The 13422-nt window shown below is 36.4% G+C and overlaps 2 protein-coding genes across 2 annotated transcripts; one reads left to right on the plus strand and one right to left on the minus strand.

Moving 5' to 3' along the window:
* Positions 1–1587: 1587 nt before the first annotated feature.
* Positions 1588–5415, plus strand: LOC146159084 (uncharacterized). The gene is made up of 5 exons (XM_083384856.1): positions 1588–1848; positions 2492–2636; positions 3990–4099; positions 4722–4908; positions 5363–5415. The coding sequence occupies exons 1-5, from the start codon at positions 1597–1599 to the stop codon at positions 5413–5415; spliced, it is 747 nt and encodes a 248-aa protein (XP_083240982.1). The 5' UTR covers positions 1588–1596.
* A 1476-nt stretch (positions 5416–6891) lies between these two features.
* On the minus strand, positions 6892–10318 carry LOC146159085 (transmembrane protein 53-B-like). The gene is made up of 4 exons (XM_083384857.1): positions 10309–10318; positions 9414–9568; positions 7734–7940; positions 6892–7161 (listed from the first exon to the last, which is right to left on the minus strand). Exons 1-4 carry the CDS (start codon positions 10316–10318, stop codon positions 6892–6894), a joined length of 642 nt encoding a protein of 213 aa, XP_083240983.1.
* Between the last annotated feature and the right edge of the window lie 3104 nt (positions 10319–13422).

Raw genomic sequence — 13422 nt, forward strand, 5'->3', positions numbered from 1 at the left:
TTTTTTGTTTGGGGCGGCATTAAACAAAAATTGACTTAACAAAGCTATATTTAAAGGTGACTTCATAAAGAAGTAGGCCCAACCGTGAGGACACTACACATTCCGTTTATTTTCTTATGGTTTTAGTTTGGTAAGGTGTTTTTGCTTTGTATTGACATTTCTAAAATTGACTAAAAATACTAATCGGGTGTGCATGGCTAATCAAGTGACTATACCTGGATCCGCTTTTGAATACCATGGCACGTTACACCGAGAAGCTTGTACAGTCAACAAAGTTAAACTTCTGCTACATGAGTTTATTTTACTTACCTTGTGCGTCTAGTATTCTTTTCAATAGAAAGATCTGCCAATTTGAACACAAATAAACTTAATTTCGTATATGCTTCGCTCGATTAGATTGGATTTTAGCTACATGTTTGAGAACCAGTCTGCCCAAGAACAATTAGTGTTTGTACGATAAATTGTTTTCTAAAGTTACTTTATGACGTAACTTTGTATCTTCATCCCCGAAAAACGTTAGGTGTGCCCTGTAGTTATTGATTAAATAATAATTAATTATTATTTAATACCGTAGTAATAGTTTAATAAACGCTATTCAAACGACTAGCGCGAGAGAGTAAAACACCTATGTTGTCTGGGATAAGTAATGCAATCTCAACACCAATAAAAGAACAAAACTGTTTTCTGTAGTTGTGACGCTGTATAACTTATTGTTTATTAAATGTTGTTGTAAAATAGGGTAATTGAGCGAAAAATTTGAACGCTGCATATCGTAAAATATTTCGTGCGCTCATTTCGCTCAGATGTGTTATAGGGAGTCAAACTGCGACCAAGGGCTATATTCCAGACTTTATATGGCTGCTGTTTAATCGTAGGGTTGTTTGCAGAGTGGCGAACCCTTATGAGCAGTAGGCCTATAGTAGTGAGACCCGACAGTAAATTCCAAAGTTCGGCCTGCAAGAATAAAGCGTTTGTTCAGCCAGTCAGCAGGCATGCTATAGTGCTGAATAAATATAAGCTAATACAAAAATGATTCTGCCAGTAAAACAGAAACTTTATAACACACAAAACAGCCGAGTTAGTAACGTGAGTACCAGCTAAATGCAGTTGTCGACGTACGTTAGTCGAGCATTATTTACATGGGTTATTTCATACATACAAACACAAACACAGCTTTTGCAAAAAGTTAAACAAAACAATTGGTTGTTTGTTGCAACAAAGGGTAGGCCTACGTTTTTTTAACTTCCACATAATCTGGTTCTTTGCAATCAAATTAGAAAATTGTCTTTATATTTTATTGGCATATTGCCATAGTTAGCCGCTAGTTTTAGGCAGCGCTACACATTTGCGAATGCGCTGCGCTGTTACACATTTAAGTTATTTAAAATTGCATTTAGAAGCTGTTGTTTTCGGTATACCTTATATCTTACCGGTTCTGGCGTTGTTTTTTTTAATGATTGTACTAATTGTAGTTCTTCACTGTTCTAGTAATTCAAGTAATTTATGATACATTTTTTGCTTTCTCAACTTCGATTTTAAATCACTACATCTAAGACCAATTTAAAGCAGATATAAGGTTTACAAAACTCCGGCAAAATGAAGGTGATACTAGCCGGTTTGTCCAAAACTGGCACAAAATCAATGGGATTTGCCCTGCAACAACTGGGCTACGCCGTGTATGATTTTCCCGAGCATTTTGAATATCACAAAAAGGATTGGGAGAAAATCATGGAAAAAGGCGGAACCACGGACGATTTCCGTCGAATGTACGAAAACGTGGATGCGGTCGTTGATTTGCCAGCTTGTTACTTCTGGGATGAAATCCACAAAGCTTTCCCGGATGCAAAGGTAAACGATTGATCAGTGGTTTACACATTTTTTCCTGTGGCACACAAATAAAAAAAATCGTCGTGTCGTTTTACTTTGCGTGTTGTTGGGCGTGGTGTGTAACGATCCCTGATGAAGGCTTTCTCAATAGGTAGCCGAAACGTCGGACAAACACCAGAAGAAATTATTTTCAGTACATACTATGCCTGGTAGCAAAACCATATTTATTTATAATAACAAACTCGAAGCACACTTGTTTACCAAGTGTCACGTCACCTTATAAGTTAAAGGTGGTTCATATTCAACCTAATAAAGTTACACCTTAATGCTCAATCAATTGGGGCTTCTGTTATTAAGGCTTGCGTTACATAACAATCTCTAAAAACTCTGAAAACACTTCTCATAACAATTGTAGGTTGTATCCTTCTGAATTAAAGGTGGTTTATTGCTAACATACACTTTAACAAATTGGATCCGTCTCTGGTATCCAGTTGATACTGATCCTCTCTTCGGGAAACCTTAACGATATATTTAACCAAATTGAACAGGTCAAAGATTCTTCCCAAGTTTACTCTTGCCTAAACGTCCACATCATTTCAACTAAATTGACGTGACCCGAAAAGCACTCCCAATATACTGACGTAGTTTTTCTCTTTGCTTGTAGATTATTTTAACAACACGTAAGACAGAGGAGGAATGGTGGCAAAGCTGGTTGAAGCAAGCTAGAGCAGGTTTCGAGATGCCAAATCGACTCTTTCCATACCTTTCGCCAAGTCACGCTCAGATGATGCGATTTGCTATCAAGATATGTAAGAACATATAATATTTTGGAAGAGAGAACAAATAGCTGTATTGTTTTGGTTTTTAGTTTGCTAGTATTTTAAACATCTTGAAATATGGTCAATAAGGCGCCAGACCTATAGGCAACGCCATTTAATTCATCAAACATGGCGCTAGAAACAAAAGTCTATCTGTAATCATAAAAAAAATACTAAGATATTTGCGCCACACTATTTACAAATTAATAATTTTATATCTTCAATTCGGTCCTTATGCGCAGCAAGACAATGTGTACACCATGCTATTATCACTTTTCTTACAAACAATCTAGATTTGCTGTCCTACTGGTCTGTATATGTCCTTTATTAAATCGGATGTCAATCAAAGTTGCCAAACGTTACGCCGCACACAGTTTCATAGTCACTGGTCTAGAGCAGTGTTTCCCAACCTTTTTTCGCGGCGACCCTAATAATATAAGCCTATAAGTATAACTGCAAAACTTTGGCTACCCAATTCTCTTCCGTGAGCTTTTTGTGGATAAACACAACAAAACACAATAGCATAAATAAGTTCGAATATTATCCATGTTTCAGATTGCCTCCGTATATTTTTAAGTTTTTGAGAATATAAATAAATTTAACCATGTGAAGTGATGAAGTCGACGACCCAACAAAATCATACGGTGATCCAATTTTGGGTCAAGGCCCATGGGGCGTTTAGTATAGCGCTGTAACTCCTTATATTGCTTAACAATTTGACACCAACCCACCTTTCAGTCCTGGCAAATATATATACAATATTGTACGTCTACATATTGTATGCATGCCAATTCACAAAACGCCCCTGTTATAAACGCTGTATACTGTCCGGTGCACCCAAGTGGAACCAGGGGGCTAATACTGGTATAGCCTTTTTTTGTCCATTACACAATTTGGTTAATCATTAATCAAAATGAACACAGTTGGAATTTATCGAAATAAGTTTCGATGGAATTTTGAACTGTACGAAAATTTGTTAAAACCCATTGCAGTTTTATTGCATATATGTATTTATATTTCTTATGATAACGATTTGGGTAACTAAAAAAATTAATTAAACGATAATTAAAAGTTCAAAAAGTCGGGTCGTACATCATAACAGTCATCCGGCCTGCGATGGTCAGGCCATACAGTTTTTCAGACCTTTTTGCCTATCTTTTGCATGACAGTGCACATAATCCACAGATTGCTCGGTGACACCCTGGGGCAATACTGATATAGCCTCCATTTGTTCATTACACAATTGACATTGATGCATTAATCAAAGAGTTTGAGAAAAAGTGATCTTCCGCTCGAAGTATAGTCGACTCGCAAATGTTTGCTAACACTCGATTCCTTTCGCAGTTGAAGTCACGTTCGGCTGGAAAGGTGAGCCAAGCTTATTCACTCAAGTACCGGGAAATGAGATGTTGTTTAAAAAGGCTTATCGCATGCACAACGCGCATGTTATGCAGGTACGTTTACCATACTACCTTAATGCAACGGCATGCTCGAATACAATTCATGTATATAAGATACGTTAATGTTAAACGGATAATAGCAAAGTATAATATAGTCTGTAACATACTTACTATTGTTGTAATGACTTAAGTCAATGACTTGACTTAAATGCACTCAAGTCACTGTTTTCAAGTGACTTGACTAAAGTCATTTGGGTAAAGCTTAACTTAAGGCTTTCGGACAAATGACTTGGGTTGAAATGATGTGTTTTCTTTAAGTACATTTTTTATAAAATTGAGCTATTTATCCAATGTTTGCCCCAAAAAACAAATTGCTTGCTATATGTTGCGTTTTTCTTAATTTTTAGTTCTGTTATTGTTCATAATCGTACGAGTTAAAAATTGTTTAACGTTATCTTTTTGACAAGAACATGACTTGAAGTTGACTTGCTCTAACTTACGCAACTGACGACTTTGACTGGGACTTATTCTTTATTCGAAAACACTAAGTATAAGGTTTGGTTTCCGTTGAGCATGTTAAACAAAATTCAGCTCATTCAACTAAAGGTTTGAACCAACGCAATGAAGAAGTAATTTTAAAAGAATAGGATTTTTTACGCTGCGGTATTAATGGCAGAACGCACCAAAAGACAAACTGCTGGTGTACGCCGTGGATCAAGGTTGGGGCCCGCTTTGTCAGTTTCTTGACAAACCCATCCCCGCTACCCCCTTCCCGCGTCGCAACGTTGGAGGGAACATCATTCAAGAATACGAGAAAACCAATCCGCTTTTTATCCGCATTAAGCGAGAGTTTTTGTTCTCTTGTGGGTTAATAACGGTTACGACGCTTTACGCTGGTTATAAACTAGCGACTGGTTCAAACCCGATTTCTTGGGTAAAAAACTGCTACCTGAACGTATTCAACCACTTTATAAACGTACGTTAATTATTTAATTATTGAGTGTTCTATTTAAGAAAATTGGTCTGATCTGAGTTTTTTAAGTTAACTTTGGTGGTTTTCAATTAATTGATTTATAAACGCACATTGTGATATGAATAAACGTCACAATTTTGCGACGTCCACTGCTTTTAAAGCAATGAAATCATATATAACGTGCTGTACTGGCTGAAAATATTGTTTTAAACACAAGTAAATTGTTTCGACTTTTTCAAAATTATCAGCTTATTGGAAGGTAAAATCTCACAAATAATTACTGTTCTTTCACTATATTGTGAGTCTATATTTTTTTCTTCAAAAAAGCTTTTGTGCAATTTTAGTTTCACAACATAAAGCAATTCCTTTTGAAGACGGTGCAAAATTTGGCTGGTAGACAATTTGATTGAAATGTTATTTGAACGTTTTATAATTGTATTCAGCATCAAATAACAAAATTGAATCTGGTTTGTGGCCCCGAATTTAAGTAACGTTTATGTCTCTCTTTAATTATATGACACTTTGACAAGCCTGGCATTGGTAACGAGTCCACCGTTGGTAACGAGTCCACCGTCAAATTGCGTAAAATGATATGCTGAGTGTTTTTAAACCAAACTAAATTATGATTGACTTTTATAGGTATTTTATCTTTAAGCGCATTAATAACGAAATACTTATTTATGTAAATTCAGAGCTTAATCCAACGAAAAGTATTCCGTCTATACTAAACTACAAATTGTGGCGAAGTTAACTCAAAATAGGAAAAAAACAACAGTATGAATCTGATCGCTTGACGTACAACAATTAGGATAAATAATGAAATTTTATAACAAAATATCAAACAAAAACACTTAATATAAATCAAAAACAGCCCCTCTGGTAATTGTAATTGTTAACCAACGTTTCGGCAACTTATGCGAGCCGCCTTCGTCAGGGTGATTGACACTGAACGCTCGTACAATAAATGGAAAGGAAAAAAAGAAAAAAAACAGAAATAAACGCGAGCAACAAAACGATAAGAAAGTAATTAGCGACTGCCTCTAGTCCTTCAGCAGGTGCTTAAAAAAACAAAAAAAACACTTAATGTCAGACAAAATATTTGACCAAATTACTTAATTCCAAATCAAGTAATTTGCCCAAAAGACTTCAAGTGGTTTTACCAAAAATACAAATCAAGTCAGCTCATTTGAAAACAGTGACTTAAGAGCACTTGCCATTGATTAAATTCACTAGAACACTGCTTTCCCCAATTTTTTTTTAGCTGTATATCATTGTTTACGATGCGCTTACAAAAGTAAAATACAACCAAAATTTACGCCTTTTTTGTCAATTTTAGAAAACTCCAAATATGACTTGACTTGGGCCACCGATGACTTGGATTAGTTATTTATTCGAAAGAATTGACTTGGACTCAAGTCAATTTACGAATAACTTGACTGGGACTTATAAGTCATTTCAAAATGACTTGTTATCAACACTGGGTGTCGCTTCAATACTTTTTTGTTGTACAATTGCGGCATAATCTTTTCAGATAAACTATTTGTAATATTTGTAATAAGTTGACAGCCAATGTTAAGAAATATATTTTTTCTTATGATAATTTTGCTGAGAACATAACTTGTTCTTTCACGAAAAAGCAATTTTTCTGGTAGATTTATTGATAAAGATTATCTCGACGAATAATATATTACATATTTAACTAAACTATACTAAGAATAAATTGTTCAAATCTAATTTCACTGGGAAATTGCTTTGACCAAGATATATTTTATTTATAATTGCACTAGAAATATATTTGCATTTATATTGCATCAAGAAACATAATTTCGACTTTGTACTGCACTGAAAAAAAGCGTTCTAAATACGTAACTGTTCAAGTTGCTTGGTTTGAGGAATCCAAACGCTCTTTAATGGCCAGGCATTCCCGGAAAAAGTTTTGCACATTTTCGCTGTAGGCTTCAGGGTACCGTAAAAAGTGGTGCACGTGCGGGGAGTCACCGAAGTTGTGCGCCTGCACCAGCTTCGCGTTTGCCTTTTTTCTATTGTCGGCAAATGCCGTGACGTATTGGGGAGGGGCCACGACGTCGGCGTCGGAATAAAGGAACAAGTGAGGCCAGGTATGTTCTTGTGACTCCGTTAGAATCTGGCAAAAGCAAAGCTCGAAGATTTTCAAAATACAAGTTCCTGGCCTATAAACGGATGTATCGAATCGAAATTTCTTGAGGATCAATAAACTTAACTTTAGTTTGAATAAACTTTGACTAAAACTATAAATTAATGCTTTTACTGTTATAAATGGCTAAACCTACGTTTGTGTAACACATCAGCCTGAAAAATTCTAATGCATTTAGACAAACCGATATATAGCCTAGAGTTAATTAATAGTGGCCTACGATTCACTTTTTAATTTTTATTTAACGTATAGGCCTATATAGGCTATATGCAGCCTGATTGTAGAGGTAAAATGAGTTTTAGTACAATTGAAACAAATTATTTTCCAAAATCGCTTATCTTTAACAACACCAATATTGGGGACATTTTTATATTTGTTTGACTTGCTCTGGCAGCTATGTACTTGGATCGAGACATGTCTTGAGCAACCGATGTGTTTGAGAATTTTCTGCCATGGCTTTATTTTAGTTTGTTAACATCATTTCATTGCATTTTTAAGTTACCGTTACCGACATTCCGAAGCCAACCCTTTTAACGACTTACTCTGTAGCCTTTGTTAAGCTCACTTTGTCCAGTCAGTCGCTGAATTGTCGCCTTGGCATAGATTGGAAGATAAATGAGCACAGCCAAGGCTCTCAAAAAGGAGTTGCTCAATGCTGGAATGCCGAATATGGCGTTATAACCCAGGTAGAAAGTGATGTACACCGGGCTGCTGTCAAAAATAGCCCCCAGCACACGATTTTTGTCACCCTAAAACAACACAAGTCACATACCGTTATTTTAACAACAAAAATTTACAAAAAATATTAAAATACAAAAAAGTGTAAAATAAATAAATAAAATGCATCCAAGGCTAACATGGACAAAGACAAGCTGTCTTTTTAACGCCAACCACTGAAGTAAAAAAGAATAAGAAGCATGATACGTGTAGAGCCCACAGAAAGCCATTGATAAAAACAAGGCCAAGAGGGAAGCAATGTGTAAATCGGTGACGCAACGCAACAAAATTGACAAAGTTATATTTTAAGTTTCACCAAAATTACGTTTATTTCTACTTAAATTACGATGGCTATTACAAGTAATTTAATACTCACTAAATGCCCCAAACACCACAGTGTTATACCCAAATTATGCTGAACAAAAAATACCACACCAAAGGAATAAGTTAGGGGGTTTTCACTTACAAGAAGGTAATGTTTTACTGAATTAAAAATGCCAAACGCCTGTCGATGTGTTAAACCGAAGAGACATTTCGTTAAAGCATATCTTGAACATTTCTCTGTGCGTCCACATCTTATTTCTTATAAGCTGTTGGGTCCCATAAATATGATAAATTAAACAAATGCAAAACCTCTAAGAGCAGCGCAAGATCTTTGTAGATAAAAAATCCTCCATTGCAAAACAGATGAATTAGAAGAGGATTAGAACCGAGTCGGCTTTTATCGAGGACTTCAACCAAACGATCAGAGGTTTTCTGGTGTATTTTTGCGTTCGGGTCTGTAAATTTGCAAAGTCTATAAGTGCTGCTTCTTTGCTTGGGATTGTTTAAACGCATGGCTTAATTTGCGGGATGAAAAAATTCATAGGACTGTAAAATTACCTCCCGTAACATACAAAATAATTTGTTCGTTGTTTTTAGAATGCTAATTGGAAAACCTATGTTGTCGTAAAGTTTGGTTCTAAATCAGTGCTTCCCAAACTTTTTTAGCTCGCGACCCAATTTTATTGCAAGTTTTACATGAGATATGACCAAACGAATAAAGTTACATAAAACCTGTATCTTTACTACTGCCGTACCGGTACGTACTAAAATAGTAAATTGGACACAACACATTTAATTCTTACGTATTTGTAAGCTTATAAGAGAAACATACTATGCAATAATCTACTCCTAATCCAAGTTTAACCTTACCCCGGGCCTTAAACAATGTCGGGCGCCCCAACTATAGAAGGTAATATAACAGTTATAAACGTTTCTGCATTATAGGTGTTATTCCAATGAAGATATATGTCATGCTCCATGATGCGTGTAAAAGTGCCTTATTCCGGTATATAGATATTCTTTAATAATAATTATAATAATAATATTTATAGTTAAATAAATTTGTTTCTCTTATGATATTGGTAGTTGTTACTCTGAGCTTCGTCTGAAAGGTATATTGATAATCTTGTGTTGCATAGGATTAATTGTTGGTTTTACCACTAAATATATAAAAGACAAACCGTCGCCTTACGTCTGAAGTACACCGATAACAAGGGATGGGTATAGCAGAGAACGATGCAGTTCTTGTAAAGGTCCCCGTAATTGAGAAGCTGCTTATGAGTTGACCCCGCCCAGCCGAGAATAAGCACCACTGGTGTCGAGGTGTTGTGGCCAGCTGCCGACAAAAATAACGCATGCTGGTCAGTTTTTAAGCTAGTCTTCATGGGAATGCAACACAAACGATATTCAAGCAAGTATTTTGCTCGCGTTTTTGTAATTCTTTAGTGCTTGTATTTATGTGGTTTTAGGGCATGAACATTTTAAATTGCCAATCCTTTAAATAATGGTTTATAATGGCCGTACAATTATATAGTTACCCTAAAGAAAATTTAAGTTCCAAAAAATTGGTAATCCTAGGATTTTGATTTGACATTTGCAAATAGCCTACATTTTTATATCATTACAAAAGATATACTTAGGGTACATTTTTCTCAATTCACTTAGTGTTATATAGGGTTGCCATATTTGATTACGCACAATTCCTTGATAAACAGAATTCATATTTTTAGACACCATCAAGCAAAGAGTGTTTAGCACATTACTCAAACAGAGTGATCAGGGCCGGATTAACATATTGGCAGATGTGGCAGCTGCTACGGGCCCCGCGCTTGGTAAGCAAACATTTATTTTTTTTTTTTTTGTCAAAAAAATGTCGAACATAGTTGATAAGAAATTTTTGGCTTGCAAACTGGAATGGCGTAGGATAATATTATAGTTGCAACTTGTAAATTTAAATTACTATTCCCAAAATATTGTCCCTTGCTAATTAATGTAAACTTTAAAAACAGTAATTTTCAGGCAACTTGATCGAGTGCTTTCACGAACACAATAATGTGACCGCTACTTTGGAAATACTTCGACACATTTCAGCCTGTATACCCAGAACTGTTAACTATTAGTTTCGCTTTCAGCTTGGTTTCCCAATCGCACATAAAACACTCCTGTTAGCTCGCATATTTTTTACATCGAACGCACTGCTTTAACGCAGTAAACAACACGCCACTTTTGAGACATTGTGACGTAATACGAACGGTTTTAGTCGTAAACAAGTTTAATATGGTATTTTTCATCTGAAAAGAATGTTAAATACCACTGTTAGATACTAATTGTGACAAGGGCCACGATGCTAGTCCTATAGTTGTTTAAGAGACCATTCGAGGGAACGTCAGCTTCGCATTTTATTTAAACTGCATTTAGCCTATTGCTTCTGAGAGAAAATTGTAAGTAAGTTCTAACTAGCTATTTCGTGATTGAGACAACTACAGCACCTTTTGTACTAAACTTAGCCAGCTGGTTGAATGGTTGGGTGTCAGCCGAAGGCCTACAGTAATTCCTATGGTAGTCTGTTGTACTTTAAGTTTATTGTCAGACTAACTGTAAACTGATTGTAATAGTTCAGTGTTTCCCAACCTTTTTGACACTAGTGGGCTCAATATTATTTCATATCGTCCCCCTCATATTGCTTTACAGTAAAGTATTATAATAATCGTTGCCTAACATCATATTGTTTTTACTTTCGTTTCGATAAGCTGTCAGCCTTATTTTAGGTTGTCATACAATCACTATAGGAATTTATGGATACATTCATTCACCAGGTTATGTCATTACCAGGAAAAATTCAATTTCTGCACCAATACTTTAAATCAGGGGTCGGCAACCTTTTTGTTGTCACGGTAACCAATCAAACTCAAAAAGGCATCTGTGGGCCGCATAAAATGTTAACTAAGAATTGCGTTATTGGAATGTTAGAACAACTGTGAATCAGGCGGACCTCGGATTGTTTTCATTCATGCTACCAATGAAAAGTGTTATAAAACTAGTTTGAGGAAACGTGATAACCTTAGTGTTTATAGATAGTGTAATTCAGTGTTTGTCAAGCTCTTTAAGTCCTGGCGAGCAAAGCGAGCGCGATTTTTTTGGTATATACAAACATTTATTTTAAATTTCGTGCTAGTATTCACTACATTGCCGAAAAAATAAAAAAATGAAATATTATATTTTTGAATACGTTTTCCGTTTTTCCACAACGGTAAAAAAGCGCTAATTTATTCCAAAGACAGCATCAAAACGTAAACAAACTGGACGTAGTAAGATCATTTCTTACAATTTTTTTGCCCGTACTCAGTTAAAATAGTCAAAAAGTATTTAAAACGGACTCGTGTCTAGTTGTCAAAGAGGTGGCGGGCTGTAACTTGGCGACCCCTGCTTTAAATATACAAACATTTTGCCGCGTATAAAACTGTGAACGCAACAACAACCAACAACTTTACATAAGAAAGTCAGTTATTACGTAACAATTTTCGGAAAACTACTACAAGTTCGCAGTACGAAAATTGCCATTTAAGGTTAAAAGTTACCTACAGTCCTGTTTGTTACTATTGTTATGTGAACTTTTTATAAAATTTAGCCTATAAATACTTTTATGTAACGCCCCCTTATGTGCATTCAGCGCCCCCCAAATTAGAAACAAACCCAAAACGCCCCCTGTAACTCGCCAACGCCCACAAGGGGGCGGTACCGCCCACGTTGGGAACCTCTGTAATAGTTGATTCAGTGAAATTTAATTAAGTTCAATATTACTGCTAACTTTTATGAGACGACTTCACAATGACTTCACGAGAGAGAGATATAAGGAAATATCTTTACGGGGCAGAGAAAGCCAGAAGAAAAGAGAGGCATCAGAACGGCAACATAAATTTCTGCAAAAATGCCTAAAGTCACATATTTTTTTGTACTCCGTCACCATCTGCTGTTAGCACAACTTTTCATAATGATGCTAGTATGCTGGAACTTCAGCAGCCTTGCTCAAGCTCAGGTACTACCGAGCAAGAACAACAGGAACCAACCGAGGAAATGGAAACTCAACATTCTTCCTTACCAACATCAAAGGTTCTAGATCTGGCAGCTCAATCCAATGACTTGGGGGAGTGGCCTCTAGTTCTTAGATATGAACAAAAAAAGAAATGGGTAGCAAGGGGCAGTTCAGAATGTCAACATATGAACAGTGACTTTACCAAATCAATAAGATTCTATGAGGCTGAAGGTTACAATAGATTTTGTAAAAAGCAATATTTTACACATGGTGCATAAATCTACAAATGAAAAGCGGCTTAGGGAGTAGTTATGCTACAGCGAGACCAAAGTCAATCTCTATTGTTTTACCTGCAAACTAGCAGCCTCATCCAACACTGAATTGAACGTATTTTGTGAAAGTTTCAATGCCTGGAAGCATGCACATGCAGCTGCTGATACACGAGATAAGTTCGATGCACAAAGCTGGGGTCCTGTAGCTGATCAATCTCAGAAAAGATTGAGAAAAAATTGATGCCGCCCTGACGAAACAACTTGAGGACGAGAAGAAATACTGGGGTTCCCTACTGGAGAGGATCATAAACGTCACAAAGTTCTTATGTAAAAGGGGGTTGGCCTTCAGAGGAACAAATGAAACAGTAGGATCTCCTAACAGCAGAAACTATTTGGGACTGTTGGAGCTTTTTGCAAATGTAGATCCATTCTTGTGCCAACACATCAATATGCATGCCAATCGTGGAAAAGGGCACACTTCCTACTTCTCAAAGACTATTTGCGAAGAGGTAGTCGAGACATTGGGAAAAGCAGCTGAAGATATAATCGTCAGGGAACTGAAAGAAGCTAAATACTTTTCTATATCACTAGATTCAACCCGGACATTGCTCACACGGACCAGCTTTGTTTCACAGTAAGATATGCCAAGCCAACAGGGCCTGTGGAAAGGTTTCTTGCATTTCTGCCAATGGAGGGCCACACTGCTCAGCAGAGTTTTGACAGCCTGGTGCTATACACCAGTGAGAAGGGTATTAATCTTGTCGATTGCCGTGGCCAGAGTTATGACAGTGCGGCCAACATGAGCCGGAAATATAACGGAGTACAGGCACTTGTCAAAAAAAGTTTAATGCTGTTGCAGAATATGTTCCATGCTATGCTCATTCG

This window comes from Ascidiella aspersa, chromosome 3 (genome assembly GCF_963924565.1).
Source record: "Ascidiella aspersa chromosome 3, kaAscAspe10.2, whole genome shotgun sequence".
Classification (NCBI taxonomy): domain Eukaryota; kingdom Metazoa; phylum Chordata; class Ascidiacea; order Phlebobranchia; family Ascidiidae; genus Ascidiella; species Ascidiella aspersa.

Coding starts and splice junctions, on each gene's coding strand:
- LOC146159085 (XM_083384857.1), bottom strand. Junction 7,941..9,413: donor ACTTCAGACGTAAGGCGACG/GTTTGTCTTTTA, acceptor GTGTTGTTTTAG/GGTGACAAAAATCGTGTGCT. Junction 7,162..7,733: donor AGCTTAACAAAGGCTACAGA/GTAAGTCGTTAA, acceptor TGCTTTTGCCAG/ATTCTAACGGAGTCACAAGA.
- LOC146159084 (XM_083384856.1), top strand. CDS start 1,597: ATGAAGGTGATACTAGCCGGTTTGTCCAAAACTGGCACAAAATCAATG. Junction 2,637..3,989: donor GCGATTTGCTATCAAGATAT/GTAAGAACATAT, acceptor TTCCTTTCGCAG/TTGAAGTCACGTTCGGCTGG. Junction 4,909..5,362: donor GCGAGAGTTTTTGTTCTCTT/GTGGGTTAATAA, acceptor GTGCAATTTTAG/TTTCACAACATAAAGCAATT.